Consider the following 23008-nt stretch of genomic DNA (forward strand, 5'->3'; position numbering starts at 1 on the left):
ACCGCCGATCTACGTCCGGGCGTGCCCGTGTCGTAATCATTATTGAAATGCTTCACGTAAGAGGTTAAAAACTTAACAGTGTGAGACAACAACAACGTTGTCTGGTTTTGAGAAAGTGGCATTGAGGAAAAGATAGGAAGCAAACCTGGAGGTCGCAGGGATGAAGATGCTGAGGTTCTGACGAGGACGGATAGGATCGGGAATGAGTCCGTCAGAGGGACACGCTAGATGTTTCAGAGATAAGGTCGGGTTAGCAGGGCCGAGATGCTTCGGTCATGTCCGGAGGAGGGAATATAACGGTAGAAGGCTGCCGGGGCTGGAACTACCAGGCACGAGGCCTAGAGGAAGACCAAAGAGAAGATTTATGGATGTAGTGAAGGATTTGGTGTGACAGAAGAGGATACAGAGAATAGATGGAGGAGGTCGATTCGCTACAATGACCCTCTGAATGCAAAAAGCGAAAGGAGAAGTAGCAGCAGCTTAGGGGAAGTAGTTCTTTTTTGATATTTGATTATTTTCCACGATCTCAATTGTGTCTCACGTGGAATATAACATACAAGGGCGCCACAAATGCGATTCCAAGTCACCTCACCGGCCTCAAGATCCTCAGCCGACAACGTCGCATATTATTAAAGGTTTGCGTCGCACAACTCTTTGAAGGAGGGCCAAGAACAAATAGGCTCTTTTTTTGTAGCGATCCATCAATTTAACAGGGCTGACAGGAGGAAAAGTGGAAAAAAAAAGGTAAAGAAAGGTAAAACGTGTGCAGCTCTTTAGAAATTCAAAAAGGCAGTACCAAATATAAGGACACCAGGACTTTCCAGAAAGACTGTCGCTTTAAATTCACTGGACGTCTCGCTGCGATGTGGGAGTGGGGAGTTGGAAATTACGGATCAAAACCACGGTTTCTGTCATTTCCACAACCGAGGCCGTGAAACGCGTTTTCATTATTTACACCCAGCACGCGTTTAAAAATGTCTTGGCTTCAGACACCTGGATACACCAGGTTGTGCAAATTTAATAGTTTTTCCCTTGCTCTAACATTTTGCCTGTTCAGTTCCAACTCAAAGGTTGGAACTGCCTACTTTACTTGACAATTTCCTCATTTCACAGCTGGACCAGCAGAAGTGAGGGTGAGGGGGTGGGAAATTCTGCCAGACGTTTATCTGCCTGACCACCATGAGCCCATTTGCAAATCAAAACAGTGCTGTCTGAATGTGTGGGGAAGTGTGTGTGTGTGTGAGTGGGGGCCAATTTATCATCAGAGCTTCTTTGACAAATCCAAATCTCCTTTGAGCTCAAACAATGCGAGCCAAAACTGATATATGGTGGGTTATTTCTTATTTTTGAGATATTTAAGTATAACTTAACCCCCTGCTTTTACAATCAGCTCTCGCACGGATTTTTTTGTATTGCTGTGTCGACCCCGTGATTCCCACGCTCGCCACTCACATGATGACACTGATGATGCTAAAGCTAAATGCTAACATGCCAGTAGGACACTTTCGGAGTGATTCGATTGTGACAAACGCAAGAGACAGCAGAGCGTTGGGTTTAAAGTAGTGATTCATTCAGGGCAATATTTTCTGTGCAAAAAGAAAGAAAAAAAAAAACAGACCATCTGGGTTGTTTTGTTCAGTTGAGTTTCTCACAACTGGGTGAGAAACTCGGCAGTGAGTGGTTTTCAGGCTTTCGCCCGGTTCGGTTCAGTCAACGCCGCTGTCTGTGTCGAAACGTGAGGCGGAAGCTGCTGGTATGCAAAGTTTCCCCGTATGCAAAGTTCCCTTGAGCCGTTCCTGGGAGCGGCCGGGGATTATCATCTCATCGTGATGTCAACATGATGCGGTGGAGTGAGCGGAGGTTAGCAGCACACGCTAACCTTAGCAGCAGGCGCTAACCTTAGCAGCAGGCGCTAACCTCCGGAGTTCATATTGGGAGACGCGTATCACTACGCTGCTCCTCCAGCAGGTGTTTTTTTTTTTGTTTGTTTGTTTTTTTGGTTTTGCAGAGGCTTGAAGGTGTTTCAAAAAGAAACATACACACAAACACTCATGCACTCGCGCACACATCCACCTCCGGTCCATCTCTTTCTGTACAAAAACACATTCGGTCCAGAACCTCTGATACAGCTTGTGTCCCGCACAACTGATCAGCGGAGAAGGCGGCGTCCTCAGGAGGCCTGCTTTTCGGGGTGGCTCTTCAGTTTGTGAAATTTGACGCTGTCCAGCTTCTCGAACCGCTTGTCGCAGACCTCACAGGTGTAGTTGTAGTGGGCCTCCGGAGTGTGTTTCTTCATGTGCCAGTTGAGGGAGGCGCGCTGGCGACACTGGTAACCGCAGATTTCACACCTGGCCGGGCAAGAGACAACAGGGAAATGAAGTATAGTTCAGGCCGGGCAATTACTGGGTTGTGGCCTGTGCACACAGTAGGACGTCATAATGGGGAGTATTCGAGATGGGAATCTGTGATTCTGGGTGTGTTGCGGACAGCAGAGAAGTCAGGGACTGTGGATCTCAGATCCTAGAGGCAGCTTAGCTACATAGTCCGAGGAAGGATCTGGTGTGGTAGGTACTTGCTGATGGGTGGAACTCAGAAGCCATGCCCATCACCAAACCCTTCTGGACTGTGGAGTGCCATCTTTTTAAATATCGTGGTCACTGCTCAGTTGTTTTCTTGCAGCTAAATGAACAGAACCGGCAAGGAATGGAGCGGCAAAGAGGTCAAGGCCTGCTACGTCACTATGGGTCTCCAGGGCTTGCAGAGGAACATTAACTTTTTGAAAATAAGACCACAGATAGCTGACCGAGGAGGGTTTCACATGGCGAAGCAGTGCAGGGAGAAGATAAAGCACTTCAACCTGTCATAGCCCTTGGTTATTATTCCTGCCATGGAGAACATAAACCCGATGGCACGTGCGCCCAATACGTCGGTCGCGATCAGTCGGTCTGTCAAATCTGACCTTTTCTGACATGGACGTCACTGCGCGCGTGCACATAACGGTGCGTTCTAGCAAGCTAGCGAGTTAGCCTCCAATTTATGTCTTCTAATCTTAAGGGTAGAAAAACTAGTGGGGAGCTGGACCAAGTAAAGACTAAAACATATCACTTCTGTAAGGAATGGGAGTCGTACTTTTTTTTTTACTATGTCATTTTCAAAGTGCGTTCGCCTCGTCTGCCGCTCTACCATTGCTGTACCGAAAAATGGAAACGTAGAGCAGCATTTTCGGACCTTTCGTAAAACTACGCTATCGACTTCCCTCCAAAAAAGTGAGCCGACAAGGAGAAAGGTGAAGGAACTAAAATCCCAGGTGTCAGGACGGCAGTCATTTTTCTTACAGCTAACTTCAACTATGCTGCTGACTCCATTCAAGTCATCAGAATAAGGTATTTACCAAAAAAAATGCTCTGTTGTAGTGTGCCATAAGGTTTCATGTAGTCATGCAAGATCCACAAACATTTATTGTGCTAAGTATACCTTGTAGATACATAAATAAACATATATTCAGCATTTTAGTGGAGGTGGATCATTTTCACACGGTCATTTGAAAAGTAGCTCTCAGGGTGAAAATGTGTGGGCACCCCTGCCCTAAGGCAACTTTGCTCTCCATGTTGTCCCTGTCTTCCTTTTCTTCTTCAGTGATTTGTCTTTGAGAGCGGCGCTAAAGATACATGTCTCAGATGCTTGCCTCACACTGGTACCTACCGTGGTTCCTTACTGCTGTGGGAATGCAAAACTCAAAGGGTCCCCTGCGGGAGGCTAGTTCCTAAAATCTAATTTGAACTGGACAGTTCCAAGAATGTGTCTGTTCAAATGTGAGTTTTGGTACTTTCAGTTTTGTCTTCAGGGACCGAAAAAGTCACACCGACCAGGTTGCTCAGCCGGCTATGAAAGGATCTCCTCAATTTTCCTGGACAAAGCCCAACTCCTTGCTTTTGTGGTCTGAATTTCACTCACGGTTCCGACTGGTTGAGAGTGTTTTAAACTTGTCAAGGTTCTGCCGCTTCTCTCAGAAGTATCCTCATTGGTAATTGTTTGCGAGGCCATTGAACAGCCATCCCATAGCGCGCCCTCGATCTCACAAAATACAACAGTGCCTTCGGTTCAACCTCGCCTAAGCAGACACGTAGCTTGGGGACAGCGACTCACTGCAGAGGTGTTTCTCCCGTGTGAGTCCGCCGGTGAACCTCCAGGTGATTCTTGCGCTTGAATGACTTCCCGCAAGTCTCGCAGATGAAATCTCGGACGCCTGGCGGAGTGAAACACTGTCAGGCCTGATGTTTTTACCGAGACGAATGTCCGGCGCCTTAGAGAACCCACCTGAGTGGATGATCATGTGGCGATGCAGGTGGTTGGACAGGTAGAACTTCTTCCCGCAGCCTGGGTGGGGGCAAACCTTGGTCCTCCCCTTCCTGTGAACTAGATTGACGTGATTCTGCAGACAGAGGCCCGCAAGGATGTTTTTTTAAGCTCAGGGAAGAAAACGGAGCTAAAATGTGATTAAATCTGGTAGTCCTACCTGAAAGCTGCTTATGGCCACGTAGACCTGGCTGCAGCCCTCGTACGGACAGTGGAACATCTTCAGCATCCCATCGGCCTCTATGACCGGGCCCCGCCGGTTTCTCTTTGACCTGTGGATAGGGGGGGTAGAGAGAAATAGAATATGTATTGGAAACCAGAGGATCTCACAGCATTGAATGATTTATTACATCCCTGATCGAACGCTGCCGCATTTATTCCTGATGACTGGACAGTGATATTTATAGCAACGGCACTCAGATAGAAAATGCACTGGGCTTTTTAGACATTGCAACTAAGCGGCACCAGCCCGATACGTGACGAGGATAAACGTTTTAGCGGCGTGAAGCTCATTCGCGTCCCCCACCCAAAAAAGTCCATATATTAGCCGCATCGTTGTTTACGTGAAAAAAGTTGCGTCTTATAGTCTGGAAATTACGGTACTTATACTAAAAGTAAAAGCAATTTAAATAAATCTAAATATATATAATAGTATACCATGTGCTGTGTACTGTAATATTGCTGGAAGACAGTAAATCTGAAGGTCAGGGTTAGGAGTCAAGAGTGTTTTGTGCAGGGGTAAGGGAGGCTTCAGCATCCTGGAAAAATCAGTTCTCGGAGATTTTTTGGGGCCACAAACCTGGTGAGACCCTGCTGGGCCTCGCGGTCGCGTCGCAGCTCCTGGGCTTCAGTGGCAGGCTGCAGAAGCTGCTTCTCGCTCAGTCCTGTTTCAAAACAGTTCAAAAAGTCACTTCAGAAGACAGCGCCAGGCCCGATCCCCGGCACATCCCTGCCGGCGCGGACTCTTAAGGAGCAAATCTATCTGGAAGCGCACCTGTCATAGAATCTTCTTCCTCGGCGGGCGAGATTTTCGGATCAGACTCGCAGATCTGGTTGTAGGAGACCCCGCCGATGACCGTGCAGGTGACCTCCTCCACATTCCCGGCTCCTACGTTAAGCTGAATGCCCTCTGACGTGAGTGCCTCGTAGCTGGGCCCCGTGATGATGATCAACTGGCAATTGACAGGAACCGAGACAAGACGTCACTTCCACCTCTCCGGATGGTGATCCCGGCGCCATTCCTCACCCACTGACCTGAGAGCCCTCCAAAGCCGTCCTCTGGTCAGGAATATCACAGCTGGTCACCATGGTCTGCAGAGCCTGGGGGTCAAACAGCTCCCCCTGCTCCTGGACTTGTACCGGCGGCGCGGCGAACATCTTGGGCTGCGAGCTGAGCCGGACGGACCCGCAGGGGCTCTGGGAGCCTTCGTTCGTCTTGTCCGGTTTACGAGACGCCGCTGCGACAGGATCGTAATCCTGGCTTAGAGTCCGGATTTCTCCGTCGTCCCTGAGTTGCTCGTGTCCTCCTTCCTCGCCGCCTCGCCTCGCACCCTCGGCCTCCTCCTCCGATGGGGTGGAGTGAAACGCCGTATCAGGGGAGTCCTGCGGTCGCTCAACCACCATTTCCATCCCCCACACCGCCTGTCCTGTCAGCGCCTCACCCTTGGAAGACACGTCTGCGCTGGGTTGGTGGATCAACGCTACAGCTGCTTCGGTAAGGTTGTCGGTTTTAGGCTGCGCCTCAGAGGTAACTGTGTTTTCTGCTAAATCTGGGGAGAGACAAATAAAGGCAAATGCCTGTTCAGAAGGGACGAATATCCCGGAGAAAGCGAGCGAATCCAAGGTCTCGCTCGTCACCTGTTGGCTGTTTCTGAGCATTTGCCTCCTTCCTCCTCCTCCTGCCGCCGCCGCCTGCCCCTCCCTTGGCCGCCGCCAGTTCAGTTTTCGTGGCACAATCTCGGTTTTTGTCCGCATCCTCTTCGCCGGCTTCCCTCGCCGGCGAGCACAGATACTGCACGAACGAGTGCTCGGAGTCGCACTGCCAGATGGCAGCGGTGCAGAGGTTGGGCTGGGGCTCCAGGGCTCGGAGCTGCGGCTCATGAGAGCAGGAGTGCGAATGTTCCTGGTACCAACACACCAGGCTGTGAATGCTCGACACGCGCTCCTTTCTGCCTGCGAGACAACAAATAGACAAAAAAAAACAAAAAAACACAGGGGATGCTTGTGAGCTGCAGCTAAGATTGATAAAAACCGCACAAGAAATCCTTCAGATGACACACACAACAACTCAATGCTGTGGTCACAGAATACATAAATGAATTATCTAATAGTTTACATAATTAATAGCTTTATTACTTGTTGTATATTCCCTTGTCCCTGAATACACCTTATACTGAATACGTCATATCTGCAGACTGAACTCATAGTCGGTTGTCCGTTTGCATTGGTCATTGGTAGAAAAACTGTTTGGGGCGCAGCCGAGGGGGTATCTCTCCCTTGGATATAACGTGGCGTACTTTTGGGTACCTCAACTCTCACGGCCTCGGTTACTCTCTTTCTGAGACTGTCGACTTTCAGGGTTGTCATGATGCCTTTTCCTGGAAATCATTGGTAATGCCATGCTGGGTTTGTCCTCAAATACACTTTGTGGTGCAACCTGGACAAATAGTCACTTGAAGTTTCGGGTCTCACTCAGGTGATCCAGCCGGGTGTGATCAGGCCCCGACTTGTGTCCAGGTAGCACACAACATCCGCTTAAAGTAGTCCACGATGGAAATTAGGAGGATTCCACGTTGGTAAATCCATGCCTTGGAGTTACCAGAAAGCCCTGACTTGTCCACTGCCGGAAGCCATGTGTCAAGGTCATTGCTGGTGCCTTGCCACACAGCAGTGTTCTTGAGGTTGCCAATGAAGAACTTACCAGGCTTTTTTGACACTGATGGAATTCTGGTGTCTCCCAGCATGACTCGGAACTGGTCCGTCACCCTTACTTTCCTTAAGACCAAAGACCTGGACTTCTCAGGCTTGAACCTCATTCTTGTCCAGGTGATGAGCTGTTCAAGGCCCCGCAGAAGCCACCTGCATCCGGGCACTGAGGTTACGGAGATCCTCCGTAATCAGTGGTTGTCTGGTGCAGTATCTAGACAGCGGACCTTTCACCTCCACTTGCGCAGACTTCACAAGCATGTTCATGGCCGGTGCAAACAGACACACCACGATTGTACAGCCAGTGCTAATGCCCTTCTCTGGGCGATGCCGCTCCGATGTAGATGTCCCAGAGGACAACCTTAAACTTCAGGTGTCATTAATAGTCAAGGATGAGATTTTGAAACTTCACTGGGATGTGGTATCTGCTAAAGGCCCATTCCACAAGCTTGTGTTGCATTGATCCATAATCATTGGCAGCGTCCTGTCACAGCAATGCCCAGTCCCCTTTGCTCTATCGTGCCTCTCTTATCAGCTGTGTTACCACCCTGTTCAATACACGCTGGAACCCCTGGGACCACTCCCTTCTGCACTGAGGTGCCCATATCGATGTTTTTTTTTTTTTTTTTAAGAGAAAACCCATCAGGCAATAGGAAAGAATAGTGAAGATTTTGCATTCTCCACTAAGGAGGGAAATTATCCCTGACCGCTCGATGTTACTAGCATTCTCATCCTTGGGAATCCAGACGCCTTCTGCTCATACCTACTGCTGAGGTACTCTCCCACTTCTCAAAATGGTTCGAAGCATCGTCCAAAGATCCAGACTCCTGGGGCAATATTTGAAGACCTTGTATAGAACACTACTTGGGCCCGGTGCTGATGATGCTCTTGCAGATTTGATGACCTCTTTCGAGTTCCTTGAGGGTGGGTTCATCACTGTTGAAGAGGGTGCTAGGTTCAAATGGGAATATGAGGACCCCACAGTCGTCGTCGTCTTCTTCTTCTTCATTCGGCTTTTCCCTTCAGGGGTCTCCCCAGCGAATCAACTTTCTCCATCTAACCCTATTCTCTGTATCCTCCTCTCTCACACCAACTACATTCATATCCTCTCTCACTACATCCATAATTCTTCTCTTTGGTCTTCCTCAAGACCACTTGCCCGGCAGCTCCAATTCCAGCATCCATCTACCTATATATTGACTATCCGTCCTCTGTACATGACCCAACCATCTCAGTCTGGCTTCTCTGACCTTCTCTTCAAAACTTCTAACATGTGCTGTTCCTCTGATAGACTCATTCCTGATCCAATCCATCCTGGTCACTCCCAAAGAGAACCTCAACATCTTCATCCCTGCAACCTCCAGTTCTGCCTCCTGTCTTTTTGTCATTGTAACCGTTTCTAGGCCATACAGCATTGCAGGTCTCACCACTGTCTTTTGCACCTTTCCTTTTATTCTGACCGATAGTTTTGTATCACATAGTACCCCTGACACTTTTCTCCACCCATTCCAACCTGCTTGAACCCATCTCTTCACCTGTTTTCCACACTCTCTGTTGCTCTGGACTGTTGACCCCAAGTACCGGAAGTCCTCCAGCTTCTTGATCTCTACTCCCTGTAGCCTCATCGTTCCATCCGAGTTCCTCTCATTCACACATATATATTCTGTCTTGCTGCGACTAACTTTTATTCCTCTCCTTTCCAGCGCATAACTCCACCTCTCTAGATTTTCCTCTACCTGTTTTCTGCCCTCACTACAGATCACAATGTCATCTGCTAACATTATGGTCCATGGAGATTCCTGTCTAACCTCATCTGTCAGCCTGTCCATCACCACTGCAAACAAGAAGGGGCTCAGAGCTGATCCCTGATGGAGTCCCACCTCCACCTTGAATTTCTCTGTTACCCCTACAGCACACCTCACCATTGTCTAACAGCTAGCATACATGTCCTGCACCAGATTAACATACTTCTCTCCCACTCCAGACTTCCTCAGACAATACCAGAGCTCCTCTCTTGGCACCCTGTCATACGCTTTTTCTAGGTCTACAAAATCACAATGCAGCTCCCTCTGGCCTTCTCTGTACTTCTCTATTAGAATTCTCAAAACAAATACTGCATCTGTAGTACACTTTCTAGGCAGAACTTCATTGTATGGCTCACCAACTTTATCCCTCTATAGTTGCTGCAATTCCGCCCAGTGGCCCTGGAACGAAATCTTCTTTTTACAAAAAAGGATCAAAACTGTAACTAGTATGAAGTATTAAATAAAAACAAAGATAAATAAGAATGAACAAAATAATTTATACAGGGGGGCCTGGAATTAAGTTGGTGATCTGATCCAACGATTCCAAATAAACACAAGTAGGCCATTGGAAAATTAAAGGTAGAACAATAATTGTACAGAAAAATTACGAGGTAAATCTGTAACGAAATTACATAAAATGTAAAAAAAAACAACAAACAGAACAAAAGTGAACTAAGTAGGCAGCATCTAAAGAGCATATCCTGGTACCCAAGCGATGCCGCATAACGGCGTATTCTTGCTGCCATGTTTGAATTGCACGCTGCACTGCTACAAGTCCAAATTAATTTTTCTAAAATAATTTATGGGACTGTTATTACTACTCCTACAGGGAGTGGAGATACAGGAGGATATTAAATTCTTAGGGTCTACAGTCCATTGCAATGGAAAGAGTGGAGAAGAGGTGAAGAAACATGAGCAAGCAGGTTGGAACAGGTGGAGAAACGTGCCAAGTGTGAGAAAGGAGTATCAGCCAGATTGGAAGAAAAGGTGTAGAAGGTGAATTTGAGAGCAGCCATGTTTAGTGACACTGAGGAGAAGACAGGAGGCAGCAGAGGTGAAAATATGAAGGTTCTCTTTGGGAGTGAGAAGGACAGAGAGGATCTGGAATTGTCCTTCAGAGGAACAGCACACGTTAGATGTTCTGGAGATAAAGTCAGACTGATATGGTCTGGACATGGACAGAGGAGGGATGGAGAAGATCTAGGTAGAAGGTTGGAACTTCCAGGCAGGAGGACTCAAGGGTTATGTATGGCTGTGGTGACCCCTGAAGGGAGCAGCCCAAAAGAAGATGGACAGGAGACATTTAAACACTCCCTGGATTCAAACACATTGACAAATAGCATGACCAATGATTTTAATCAAACATGTCAGAGAGCCTCTGGGAAAGACTCAAAGATTTCAAACATTTAAGGAATAAAACGAGCAAAGGTCTAAGCACAAGGAGTACTCCGATTACTTTTGTCAGTCCTCTAACTAATCAACAGCCTTGGCATTTGACTGGTGATATCCATGTGTTTGATATCAGCTTACTTATATTGTTAATTAAGAATAATGCAACATTGGATCGTGAGCCTGCCAAGTAAAGTGCTGCTCAAGAAGTATCCTTTAGGAATGCGAAGCCTTCGGTTCACAAGCAAAAACAAAACTGACCCCTGCTGTCAGCAGTTCAAATTATGGGATGGATAAACAGGTCAGCATGTAAGCATTGGTTTGCCTCGAATGGGATCTTCAATCCCTGACGGTAGTTCCTCTCTTTGGAAGAGCACTCACCTTTTTTCTGTTTTGACGCCACTTCTGAGTCAATCTTCTTGCTGCAATGCAAAATCGTGTCATTTAGACAATGTTTGGTTGCTTTTAGCAAAAAAAAAAAAAAAACGAAAATGAATAAAATCCCCAGCACGTGTTTTCAGTGGCCTGGAAGCCAGGCATCATTGCCTGACAGATGATGGATTAGCTCTGCAGAGACATGAGCGCAGAGGGCTCCGGTAAAGGCGTGTAAACCCGTTACTTTGGGTAACGTTAGCGAGTACAAAGAAGTACTGCATGGGAATTTTTAAATACAAAGTGCACGGCCAAGCGTACCCGCAGTACTTCTGCTGGTATTTCTCTCCGTAGGTGGAGTGGAGCAGGATCAGATACTCCGCCAGCCCGGCATCGCTCAGGCTGGTCCGCCGGCGGAGCTCACTCCATATCTTGTGCGACTCTCCAAGGTACACACGCCTCACGTCGTACTTCTTCCGGGATTCGAGCCGCCTCTGGGCTCGGTCTGAGTCCGTAAGCCTGGGTCGGCCCCTGCAGCGCCGGTAAACACCCTTCCCCGACTCCCCCGTGGGCTCCGTGTCCAGGGGAACGTCCAACTCCGCCAAGCTATGCGCCATCTTGGCCACAACAGCTGATGTGTGATTAGCTGAGCATTCCGGAAGTTGTGACGAATACAGCCTTGCCAAATGGGAAGTAGTCAAAAATAAAAATAAAAAGAAATAAATAAACCAACACGCTGGAAACCTGTTGTTATTTTAAATGACATTGCAATACACTTATCCTTTACCGGAAAGTGAAATGAATTATTAAAATATAACAAGGTTCGTACCGGCTTTGGAACGTCGCTGAACGTGCTAACTTTATACTGAGTTACGATGTTAAAGATGCTAACTTTGTACTTTGGGACACTGCTAGCTTAAAAAAAGAGGACCCCCCCAAACAAAGCCAGGGGTTATTTATTAATTAATCATTATTATTATTGTTATTGTTATTGTTATTATTATTATTATTATTATTATTATTATTATTATTATTATTGTGTGTTTTTTTCACTTTCAAAATGATTTCTTATGAGAATGCAAAAAATATTAAAGACTTGATTCATGTCAGCCGTTATTCACTGAATAAAGCCAATTTAAACTCGACATCATGTGCTGTCGTACCTTATTTTTTGGTCCAGAGAACTCACAGGGAATTATTATTATTATTGTTCCATTTCAGATAATGATAAATAAGTAATTGTGTTTAATTGTGATTCCTGGGGTTTAGAGCAGGACTCTATGGGTTCAGATTTCAAATTATATGCGTATGCACTACTTTATGGAGAAGATGGACTGTGTCAAGATTATCGTGCTCACGTTAATTCATTTTTACTAATTAAGACAACAGAAAAAAATAATGGTAGTCCTATTCACGTTTGCCAAACTGACTTTACCTTGTTTAATGTATTAATTTAATTTCATCGTTTTATTTTACGTCTTAGTTCCTGTATTTCCTATATTTGCTTTGCCTTTATTGAGTATTTTATAGATATCTTTGATTGACATTTTTAAAGCGTCCATTCATGCATGTTTTATTGTATTTAGTTGTATTTATCATAATATCGCTGAGAGAAAGTGGCGTATGCTATAACATCAGCTACAAACTCAACTTCTCGCGTGATTTTTCGTGACAAAACGCAGCTTGGAAAACAGTCCTCCCTTTCAGTAACTAATACTGATTAAAAATGTTGTTCTTTTATCCAGATCGCAACTCCTTGACGCATGTTTTTTTTTTTTTGTGTAGCGACACAAAGGAACAAATCGTGTGATCCTAACTTTTCAGTTTAAAACAACCGCTTTGGTATTTGTCTCCACACGGACTACAATCACATGAACACCGTGGGACTCGGTAACCGGCGGGACGGTTAAACAGAAACCGTCGGTAAGAGCGCATCATGGCGGATGTACTAGCACATACTTTTACGAGTCTGGTTTCCCAGGTGGAACCCGGGAAGGCTTTGGCTGTCGGGCCCGAAGTCGCCAACGTTTTGGTCGTCGGTGAGCAGAACGTCAGCCACTCCGTGTTGCTGCTAGCCGCCGTGACGGCCGCCGTGGAGCTCGGCGTCAGGGTGGCGTTCTTCGCCCAGAGGCCGATCCAGAGCCTGCCGGCGTCCCTGCAGAGGTGCAGCCCTTCACTCTGCACGGAGGGTCTGAAGGTGGAGATCTTGTACTGTTGGGTCCACATTCTCCTCAGCAATGTTGCCCACACTTTTTCGCCCTGTGAGCTACTTTTCAAGTGACCGTGTGAAAATGATCTACCTTCACTAAAATGCTGAATATCGATGGCCGGAATGCAAAACCTCCTATCTGCAAATTCGATTTGGGGTTTTTGCATTGAATGGTGAGAAATAGGATGGCTCCACGTTTTCAGTCTTTCTTTTGACATAAATGTCACATGACAAAACTCCTATGTGCACAAGGAAGCAGCAAAAATAAGGAAAAAAACACTTATCTGCATTGTCAGTGGTAAAAATACCGGAGATGAGATGAGAACAACTTTATTTATCCCGAAGGAAATTGTTGTGCCAGAGTTTCAAGCAAAAACATAACAGTAATAGATAATGGCAGGATGGAGGGAGAATAAGAATGGCTTAAGAAGGTCTTAAGTACAAAGATTTGAAGATTCCCTGCGGCTGTGGGAAGAGGAATTAAAAAGTCTGATAGCCTCAGGTAGGAAAGACCTCCTGTGGTGTTCAGTGGAGCTCCTTGGTGAATACATGCTATGTATTTTTAAATTATAACATAGAAATATAGTCTGTGAACAATAGAATATTCTTGAATATCTGTAACCATACTTAAACCAAAGACCATACTATAATCAAATGAAACGTTTTTTTCATTTCCTGAAAAAAGTGTTTTTTTCAGATAGGAGGTTTTGCATTCCAGCCATCGATATATATTTATGTATATATCTACAGATATACTTAACACAATAAATGTTTGTGGATCTTGCATGAACTCTTATGGCACACTACAACAGAGTATTTTTTTGGTAAATACCTTATTCTGATGAATTGAATGGATTCAGCAGCATAGTTGAAGTTAGCTGGGAGAAAATGACTGCTGTCCTGACAGCTGGGATTTTAGTCCCTTCACCTTTCTCCTTCTCGGCTCACTTTTTGGAGGGAAGTCGGTGCTGTAGTTTTTATGAACGGTCTGAAAATGCCGCTCCGCATTTCCCTTTTTCGGCAATGGCAGATAAGGCAAACCAATATTGAAAACGACATAGTAAAAAAAAAGTCCACCTCCCATTCTGTACGGAAGTGATACATTTTAGTCTTTTTTTACTTGGTCCAGCTCCCCACTCATTTTTATACCCATAAGTTTAGAAAACATAAATCGGAGGCTAACTCGCTAGCTTGCTAGAACGCGCCGTTATGTTCACACGCGCAGTGACGCCTGTGTCAGAAAAGGTCAGATTGGACAGACCGACTGTCGGTCAACTTACAAATTTCAGAGTGAGGAGGAAAGGCTGACGTCTACGTTTCAATGCCATGCGATCTACCCACGCTACCTTTGCGATCGACCGGTAGATCGCGCTCAACGTATTGGGCACGCTTGGCCAACACTGTCTGTAACACTTTCTACTTGGTACTACTGCCTACACTGTCGGTGCCACATTGTCCTCAGTAATACAATTCCATGTTCCAATCACTGAAAATGTTTACACGATTTGAATCATGTTCTAGTCCCCAATGCCTTTTCTAATATTGGTACCATGATGTACTTCTTTTCTCTTTGGGTGCTCCCTTCAGGGGTCGCCACAGTGAATCAACTTCCTCCACTTAACTGTCTCCTATGTATCCTTTTCACTTACAATAACTAACTTGTTGAGTGTCCTCTTTCACGACATCCATAAATCCTCTCGGCCGCCTGCTTGGCAGCTTCAACCTCAGGATCCTTCTTCTGATATATTCTTTTCCTCTATGCTACTTTCTCCAAACCATACAGCATCCCTGATCTCATCTGTGTCTTGCACACTCAGTAATCCTGCTTATACTGTTCCTTTCCATGTTCTACTCGACTGAAACCTTGTAAACACTCCTGCAGGTTCTCTTTATCCTAACTACAATACACTGACACATCAAGGAACCTTGTGGGTGCTGAAATGCTTTTTTTTTTTAAATAAAACATGCTCAAATGGAAAGTAGCTCATGCATCCACAGATATTATGAAAGTTCTCCCAACTTAAAAAACATAGTAAGACATTCAAATGTTACCCGTCAGTATGGGCATCTTAATGGCTACGAAATGAATCATTTATTCTCATTTTAGGTTTCTCCTCCCTTCACTGTTTCTGATAAAATATAATGTCATGAGTATATTGATATAAAATAATACTTAAATAGTTTAAAATGTACCCTTTTCTTAAAAAAATAGAATTCAGCAAGAAATGAATATATACAGCTATTTACATTTCAGCAAGAAACAGCCTGAAAACATGCAAGAAACCTCAGCGAGAACTAGCGTCAAAGTAAGAAGGAATAAGTACAGACTTCAAATAATTCGGAAGCCAATTTAAAGCGACACTGATTACGATGAGCAGATTAAGATTTATCCTGAAGAAGAATGAACTGTCTCTGCAGACAGAGTTTAGAGGAAAAAGAAAACATCGCCGTTCCATCTGAGATTAACGAGGACTGATTATTATCCCGTTCTTTTTTTTTTTTTTTTGAAGAGAATAAAGTTTTTCTATCCGAGGACATTGGAGGAGCTGCTGCTGCAGGTGGCCGGCCTTCACGAGCCCGCCAACACGTTCCCCTCCCCTCCGTCGCTGGTTGTTGTCGACGGGCTCGGGGCCTTCCTGGAAGGACCTCAGGAGGGCAGCAGCCACGGCGTGCTCCGTCCTGTGGAGCAGTCCTGCGTCGGGCACCTATCGGCGCTGCTGTGCGACACCGCCGCTTTCCTCACGCGCCTCCTTGAGCTGCAGGCGCCGAGCGTGGCGCCCTGCCGCGTCATCGCCTCCTACGAGTCCGGCGTCGACCGCGGCGAGCTCGCGGCCACGGATCCCACCCTCAACGTCCTGGAACGCTATTTCCGGGCACGGTGCACCCTGGACCGAGACAGAAGCTACACAGCCCAGGCAGGGGGGCTGCAGGAGGCGTGGAGCGTTTACCTCTCTGGGATTAACGCACCGGACGCCGGCGGCAAACACAACGAGGACGGCGTCCGAACGACCCTCGAGTGGCAGATGTTCGTCTCCTCGAATGGTTCGACGGAGTTCAAGCTGATGTGAAAAAAAAAAACTGGAGATTTCGGCTCACGCTTAAGGATGTCTCCTCTTCCGACACACCGAGGGGAAACTCCTTCTCATCCGGATAAATTTGGACTGCAGTAGCTGTCGATATAAAATGTTTAATGAGTTTAAACTGTATATCACATAGAGCGTTCTCAAACATTACGAAATATGAATATTATATCATTAAAAACAAGCGGCTCTCTGAATAGGAACGTTTGATCCTCTGAGCTTCACTTGTCATATTTGCACACGCAGTAATAACTTTTCTTTTTAAATAGCAAAGATGTCTACATACCAGTGTTGAAAAATAGATCTTATTACACGTTTGTTTTTCTGTTTTTTTTTTTCTTCGATACAAAAGCAAACAAATATGTACAAAATAAGGAAAACGGTGAGAAAATCTCGCGTAGGGATGAATTTGGAGATACTATAATTTCCCACTCTGCCCTGGCGAGGGTAACGGCGAGCGGGTACCTCAGCGACAAGAGTCTAGAATGACAGTTTCTGAGAAATACCATCTGTTTGAAACTTTCTGGTGCAGATAGTCTTTAAAAAAAAAAAAGAGATAGTTCACCAGTCCGGGTGAAGTAATTGAGAAAGAAAAGTAGTTATTTATGGGATACAGTGAGTTTCTGTGGATCTGGACGTAGAACCAACTTTAATCGTAAGGCTAGTTTGACTTACTTAATTCATTGGAAAAAAATCCCATTAAAATATTTTCTTAACTTGTCTATACTGTCTAACATGAATCTTAAGATATAAACGTAGTATTATACTTTTAAAATTTTCTTTTAATGTGATAATCAACAGGAGTAAGTTGTCCTTTGTGTTAATGTTGCCAAAATCGTAAATCCCATCTGTTAAATACGCCTCCCGAGCGTGTCGAGATGCTCGATTCTCAAGTCCTTCTCAACGGCGGATCGAGAGAAGTCTATTTCACATAGCGGAAAAGGATCAAACACCGTCTTTGTGGGAACGCGCGTCTTCATGTTTGCGGTTCAACTCTCACTCGCGATCTTGCCCCACAGCCTCTCCGCTGTTGAAGATCAACACGCTTAACAGTTGACGGGGATTCACCCTCGGGGTATCCGCGTTTCCCCTGTCTTCGGTTTGCTTTCGCGGCTGGATCTTCTCATCCGTCCTCCTGGAGGGACTGCTGGTTCGGCACGAAGTGTCTCCTGATGGCGGGGATCTCGTTGGCGTAGATAACCATTTTCCCGGGGTAGTCCGCCCTGCTCATGGGGCTGTAATCCGTGAAGACCCCCGAGTCCGCCACCGCCATGTAGGCGTACGCGGGGTTTTTGGGCGCCCAGCCGTGGTGCAGGTGCTCGGAGCTGGACCGAGTGGAAAGCTGACCCGAGCCCGAGCTGTGCTGCGCCGACCCCAGGTCGGAGTGGGACTCGGACAGCGCCGTCTTCTTGGAGTCGAAAAGCACCTCCAGTGGCGAAGCCTCCTCCGGAGTCTCGTCCAAAGGCTTATCTTCGCCGTGGTTGGCGCTGAGGGTGACGTAGGCGTCTTGCGACTCCATCAGGGACGACACGGAGCCGGGCACGGGGGGTCTTTGGAGCTCCCTCAAGCGCTCCATCAGCCAGTGGTTTTGCGGCGCGTCTCCCCACCTCTCCGACGTCTCCTTCTCGTCCGGCGGTTTCTTCGCATCCCGGCCTTCGTCCGCGCTTTTGGCTCTGGAGGTCTTGGGCGGCAGGGGCGGGCACGGCAGCGGGGGGCTCAAGGTTAGCTCCGACAGGACCTCCAGAGACGAGGGGAACTCCTCTGCGTAGAAGAAGCCCGGACTCAACCACAGGGCTCCGTTGGTCTGTCCCACCCACTCCTGCGCCGAGAGAAGTTGTAAAAGTAGTAAGGCAGGTGTGCCCAATACGTCGATCGCGAAGGTAGCGTGGGTAGATTGCATGGTATTAAAACGTAGACGTCAGCCTATCATCCTCACTATGAAATCTGTCACTTGACTTGACAGTAGGTCTGTACAATCTGACCTTTTCTGACACAGGCGTCACTGCATGTGTGCACATAGCAAGCTAGCAAGTTAGCCTCCAATTTATGTTTTCTAAAGTTTTGGGTATAAAAATGAGTGGGGGAGCTGGACCATGTAAAAAGACTAAAACGTATCACTTCCGTACAGAATGGGGGGTGGACTTTTTTTTTTTTTTACAATGTCATTTTCAAAGTGCGTTTGCCTCATCTGCCGGTCTGCCGTTGCTATACCGAAAAAGGGAAATGTGGAACAAAATTCTCAGAGCGTTCATAAAATCCACAGCACTGAATTCCCTCCGAAAAGTGAGCCGAGAAGGAGAAAGGTGAAGGAACTAAAATCCCAGCTGTCAGGACGGCAGTCATTTTTCTCACAGCTAACTTCAACTCTATTCAAGTCATCATAATAAGGTATTTACCAAAAAATTACTGTGTTGTAGTGCGCCATGAGGTTTCATGCAAGATCCACAAACATTTACTGTGTTAAGTATACTCAGTAAATATGTCAATAAATATATATTCAGCCTTTTTAGTGGAGGTATATCATTTTCACATGGTGATTTGAAAAGTAGCTCACAAGGCGAAAAAGTGTGGGCACCCCGGCAGTAAAGAGTAGATCAAATGTAAGCACGCTAAATCATCGATTCTCAATGGCTTGCAGACTTTACCTGGAAGTCGCCGCCGTAGTCCGTGAAGAGGCCCTTGAACTTGCTGTCGGGCGTTGGAATGGCTGGCCAAATCTTTTTGATCAGGAACCTTGAAAAGAGCGCATTTGAATTAAAAATACAACCTCCCCTGTTTGCACCCCCGCGTGCATTTCGGGTGTTTCGGACCGACTGACCTGCGGTAGGACATGAGCATACTGAGAGACAGCAACATCAGGATGAGTGAGATGACGAGGCTGAGGGACATGATGAGCGGGTTGAGCTCTGGCGAGGAGAACAGATACATGCAAAATCATGGGGAGGAAGGGATACTAGAAATGAATCGAGCAGAAGAAGAACACCATTGGTGGCTGTTGCATGGCGAAAAAATAAACCGGTCCGTAAGGTGCGCACCTCCCGGGAGGGTTTCCATCAGCACCAGCTCGCTCCAGGCGCTCCAGTAGCCGCCGTAGCTGACTCCGTCCAGTTTGACCCGCACCCGCACCTTGTAATTCGTGCCGGACTGCAGCCCACTCAGGGTTACCTCGGAGGTGGCGGTGGCCTGCTCCACCTGCAGGACAGAGTGTCTTACCCAAGCACCTTGTTTTATAAAAAAAGTCTAGATATTGAATCGTCTTCCGTACCTGCCAGGTGTCGCCGTCCGCCGCGGCATAGCCGACCTCGTACGTCATGCTGTTATCCATGTACTTCAGAGGAGGCGGCACCCAGCGGACTCTCAGCTGACCTTGGCGACTTGTTGCGTTCGCTGTCACGTTCGCCGGAGGGTCCAGAAGAACTAACGGAGCGGGCAGAAGACAGGTTTTCCCTCGCTCAATCACTGGGGGCCACGGACGGACGCGCAATTGTTCTTTCTGTCATTCACAACATTTTTACCGCCTACAAATCGAAACCAGGAAGTTTGAGTAACTCCTCATCTATTCGTCGTCGTCCGATCTCTGTCCGGGGGCCGAGAACCCTCACTTTGTTTATGAACAGGCTTAAAATCGTCCTTTTTGTGAAAGCATTTAGTTAGCAGTCGGGTAGCCCCACAGTTATGCTACCACAGGCTACCTCCGCTAATGGATATAAGATAAGATAAGATAAGATAAGATAAGAACAACTTTATTTATCCCGAAGGAAATTGTTGTGCCAGAGTTTCAAGCAAAAACGTAACAATAATAGATAATAGTAGGAGGGAGGGAGAATAAGAAATACAATAAAATATAAAGTGTCAAGGTTAAGGCTATCAAGTGTTTTAAGGTCTTAACAAGTACAAATTTATCCCATGTCGCTCCTCTCATTCCTCAGTACAACAACCTCATATCTTCTCCCGAATCCTCGACCTCTCATTCTATTTTATCTTTTAGCTATGAGCATGTAACAGGTAGCGCTACTGGTATTAGTAGCAAGAGATTGTTCTCTCGGACCCTCGCACCCCGTCTTTGTCTAGCTTGACTTTTCGAGTATTTCGACTTCTCATAGGGCCGTCCACATTGAGCCTGGGTGCCAATGTTGAGTTTCCATGAATCATCTTAAAAAGTGTGTACCGCATGTTCTCTAAGGTTAGCAAGTCATGTCGGATTTTATCTCTATGGCGCCCAACTCCAGACCCAGTTGTCAGATGACCCTTTCCACGTAAACGCATGTGAATGCATGTTTTTCTTCTTCTTTCTTTAATTCAAACTGACGCCGGGCCTCGTGAGACAAACCGTCACGCACAAGTAAGCTTACAGATCTTTTGTCAGATTGACCGACGCGTCGTTTAAGGAGTCAAAAAAAACGGAACCGACTTACAGCAATGGTCGACGAGGATACTTCGCTTGTGGATCAGAGTTTTATCCCGGCGAATTTCGATGTCCATGTTGACAAACATCTGGGTTTGGTCGAGATGGCAGGCCAGGAGTCGCTTCCCGCCGGTCCCTTGGAGGAACCTCAGCGGACACCTGCTGCTGTTCTCATTTCTGAACACACACACACACCAGAGCGTGTCAAAATGGACTTGAACGCGACTACCGAAAGGGGCGCGTGAATCCACAGATCCGCCGCCTTACTCGTAGGTGTAGGTGAAGGTGTACGTCTCCGTGGAGTTGCCTCGCTCCTCATCCACCTCCCAGAAGCATGTGAGGTCCTTCTTGCTCTCGGCGAAGCATTTGGGATTCTGCGGCTCCTCTCTGAGCAGGATGGAAACTGCGGAGGTGTTGGAAGGAGAGATCAGCTAAAAGTAAATGAGCTTTTCTTGACAAGATAAATTCTTTCGAGCTCCTTCGCATCTTTTTTGGATCCGAGACGGATTCGAATTTATGAAAATCCATCCACAGGATGTTGTTGGAAACGTCTTCTTCTTCCTTTCCTTTTGGTTGGAGAATCAACTTTCTCCATCGAACCCCATTCTTTGTATCCTCCTCTCTTTGGTCGTCCTGCCTGACGGTTCCGACCCCAGCGTCCTTCTACCAATCCTAATATCCCTGCTCTGCACATGACCCAACTATGTCAGCGTGGCTTCTCTGACCTTGTCTTTTCCTCTGCGTATCTAAACCAGACAACACGGCCGTCATCTCCTACACGTTTCCATACTTTCTTACCAACCCTGACACTTTTCTCCTCCAACTTCTCGATGGTGTTTCTCCACCCCGAGGACTTTGAATCCTCCACCTACATCTCCATTGCCGTAAGCCTCACCGCACCGCTTGGGGTCCCTCTCATTCTCACGCGCATATTCCGTCTTTCCGCGTCCGACCTTCATTCCTCTTCTTTCCAGAGCGTACCTCCACCCGGTTAGACCTTCCTCCACCCCTTTCCAGCTTTCCTCGCGGATCACAGCGTCATCTCCGAACATCGTCTAACCTCATCTTTCGACGTGTCCGTCCCCGGTGCAAACAAGAAGACGCCGTCCCACCACCACCACCTTCAAACTTCTCCAGCACACCTCACCTTTTGCGCCCATACCTTTCTGGGTGTAATCCCGCACGCCTTGGACGCGCACGGCGCCGAGCACGGCGGAAAGTGCCAGCCATCGTCGCAGGTGATCACATGTCATCCTCGCGTCTCGGTGCAGGACGGCGGCGGACGTCGACCGCTGCACAAGACTCCCGCTGCGACTCTCTGCAGGGGGAGTCGCGATGGTGCGCTTAGATACCATGGAGAGCGAAGCGCGGCCCGACACGCCTGCCCGTGCGCGATAAGGTGTGCGCGGGGAGAGACGAGCTGTTTACGCTCTCCGGCGGTCGGTGCAGAAAGGGGGCGGAGCCAAAATCCCCGCCCTCTGCGCGCGCGCACACACACACACAAACATGTACAACATGTGAGAATTGTATATCACATGTGTGTTGACAAATGGAAGCGTGTGAAATAGATAGATAGATAGATAGATAGATAGATAGATAGATAGATAGATAGAAACACACACACACTTACCACACATATATGTACGCAAACTCACACACGTACACACATATAAGAATCCAGTGACAAAGGGTATAAGTTAAAGGTGTAATTATACACACTATATAAAAGAGTCAACAGTTCCATACTCACACACACACACAAACACACTCATACACACACACACACACACACACACACACACACATACATACACGCACTAACATACACGAAAGGGGACAAGTCAAAGGTACACATGCATTCTGTTCAATCACACATGTATGAAAGAGTCCATGATGACAGTGACAGTTGGTCAAACACACACACACACACACACACACACACACACACACACACACATACCCACATGCATACATACATGCACACACATATACACGAAAGTGTGAACGGTAACAAGTCAAATGTATATATGGACACACATACATGTATTAACACATGCATAGCACACACACACACACACACACACACACACACACACACACACACATTTAAAAGAGTCAAAGGTGACAAGTCAAAAGTATATATATATATACACACACACATACTAACACATCTGTATACATGTATAAACACACACACAAACACACTAAAGATTCAAAAGGTATACAGGTATGTACGCTAATGTATACCCACATGCACACACACATACACACATAAAATAATCAAATGTGACAATTTAAAGGTATTTATATACACACACACACACACACACACATATATGTATAACACATGCATTCACACACACACGCAAAGGAGTCAAAAGTGTCAATTAAAAGGTATACAGGTATGTACACACACATGCCTACATCCACACATACTGTAAATAAACACACACATGCAAACGCACAC

At 46.7% G+C, this 23008-nt stretch overlaps 3 protein-coding genes across 10 annotated transcripts; 1 reads left to right on the forward strand and 2 right to left on the reverse strand.

The window, feature by feature from the left end:
• Positions 1–235: 235 nt before the first annotated feature.
• On the reverse strand, positions 236–13049 carry znf653 (zinc finger protein 653). Of its 4 annotated transcripts, XR_015107971.1 has the most exons (12): positions 12807–13049; positions 11169–11525; positions 10857–10897; positions 6214–6528; positions 5611–6125; positions 5351–5528; positions 5156–5240; positions 4517–4628; positions 4318–4432; positions 4147–4246; positions 1619–2348; positions 236–338 (listed from the first exon to the last, which is right to left on the reverse strand). XR_015107971.1 is itself a non-coding variant. In XM_086170953.1 (11 exons), exons 2-11 carry the CDS (start codon positions 11462–11464, stop codon positions 2171–2173), a joined length of 1935 nt encoding a protein of 644 aa, XP_086027079.1. In that variant the 5' UTR covers positions 11465–11525; positions 12807–13049; the 3' UTR covers positions 1387–2170. The 4 variants fall into 4 exon arrangements, 2 of the variants coding, with proteins under 2 accessions (XP_086027079.1, XP_086027080.1); XR_015107972.1 differs by lacking the exon at positions 12807–13049 and having other exon boundaries at positions 11169–11574; XM_086170953.1 differs by lacking the exon at positions 236–338 and having other exon boundaries at positions 1387–2348.
• Positions 12567–16124, forward strand: swsap1 (SWIM-type zinc finger 7 associated protein 1). The gene is made up of 2 exons (XM_086170959.1): positions 12567–13044; positions 15567–16124. Exons 1-2 carry the CDS (start codon positions 12784–12786, stop codon positions 16122–16124), a joined length of 819 nt encoding a protein of 272 aa, XP_086027085.1. The 5' UTR covers positions 12567–12783.
• epor (erythropoietin receptor) lies at positions 13376–21939 on the reverse strand. 5 transcript variants are annotated; one of them, XR_015107973.1, is made up of 9 exons: positions 21689–21939; positions 20809–20944; positions 20552–20718; positions 19402–19553; positions 19172–19328; positions 18955–19042; positions 18782–18869; positions 17205–17955; positions 13376–16226 (listed from the first exon to the last, which is right to left on the reverse strand). XR_015107973.1 is itself a non-coding variant. In XM_086170956.1 (8 exons), exons 1-8 carry the CDS (start codon positions 21894–21896, stop codon positions 17260–17262), a joined length of 1677 nt encoding a protein of 558 aa, XP_086027082.1. In that variant the 5' UTR covers positions 21897–21939; the 3' UTR covers positions 16767–17259. The 5 variants fall into 5 exon arrangements, 4 of the variants coding, with proteins under 4 accessions (XP_086027082.1, XP_086027081.1, XP_086027083.1 ...); XM_086170956.1 differs by lacking the exon at positions 13376–16226 and having other exon boundaries at positions 16767–17955; positions 21704–21939; XM_086170955.1 differs by lacking the exon at positions 13376–16226 and having other exon boundaries at positions 16767–17955.
• Positions 21940–23008: the final 1069 nt, after the last annotated feature.

This window comes from Fistularia commersonii, chromosome 23, assembly GCF_037954325.1.
Source record: "Fistularia commersonii isolate RoL2024-O1a breed Wild chromosome 23, RoL_Fcom_v1.0, whole genome shotgun sequence".
Classification (NCBI taxonomy): Eukaryota; Metazoa; Chordata; class Actinopteri; order Syngnathiformes; family Fistulariidae; genus Fistularia; species Fistularia commersonii.

What these genes read in the sequence shown, in the direction of transcription:
- znf653 (XM_086170953.1), bottom strand. Translation starts at nt 11,464, where the DNA reads ATGGCGCATAGCTTGGCGGAGTTGGACGTTCCCCTGGACACGGAGCCC. An exon ending in GGCGTCAAAACAGAAAAAAG is followed by an intron (nt 6,529 to 10,856) that starts GTGAGTGCTCTT and finishes GTTGTCTCGCAG; the next exon opens with GCAGAAAGGAGCGCGTGTCG. An exon ending in CGGCTTTGGAGGGCTCTCAG is followed by an intron (nt 5,529 to 5,610) that starts GTCAGTGGGTGA and finishes GTCAATTGCCAG; the next exon opens with TTGATCATCATCACGGGGCC.
- swsap1 (XM_086170959.1), top strand. Translation starts at nt 12,784, where the DNA reads ATGGCGGATGTACTAGCACATACTTTTACGAGTCTGGTTTCCCAGGTG. An exon ending in TCTGCACGGAGGGTCTGAAG is followed by an intron (nt 13,045 to 15,566) that starts GTGGAGATCTTG and finishes TTTTTTTTGAAG; the next exon opens with AGAATAAAGTTTTTCTATCC.
- epor (XM_086170955.1), bottom strand. Translation starts at nt 21,896, where the DNA reads ATGGTATCTAAGCGCACCATCGCGACTCCCCCTGCAGAGAGTCGCAGC. An exon ending in ACCTTCACCTACACCTACGA is followed by an intron (nt 20,719 to 20,808) that starts GTAAGGCGGCGG and finishes GTGTGTGTTCAG; the next exon opens with AAATGAGAACAGCAGCAGGT. An exon ending in ATGCTCATGTCCTACCGCAG is followed by an intron (nt 18,870 to 18,954) that starts GTCAGTCGGTCC and finishes GCTCTTTTCAAG; the next exon opens with GTTCCTGATCAAAAAGATTT.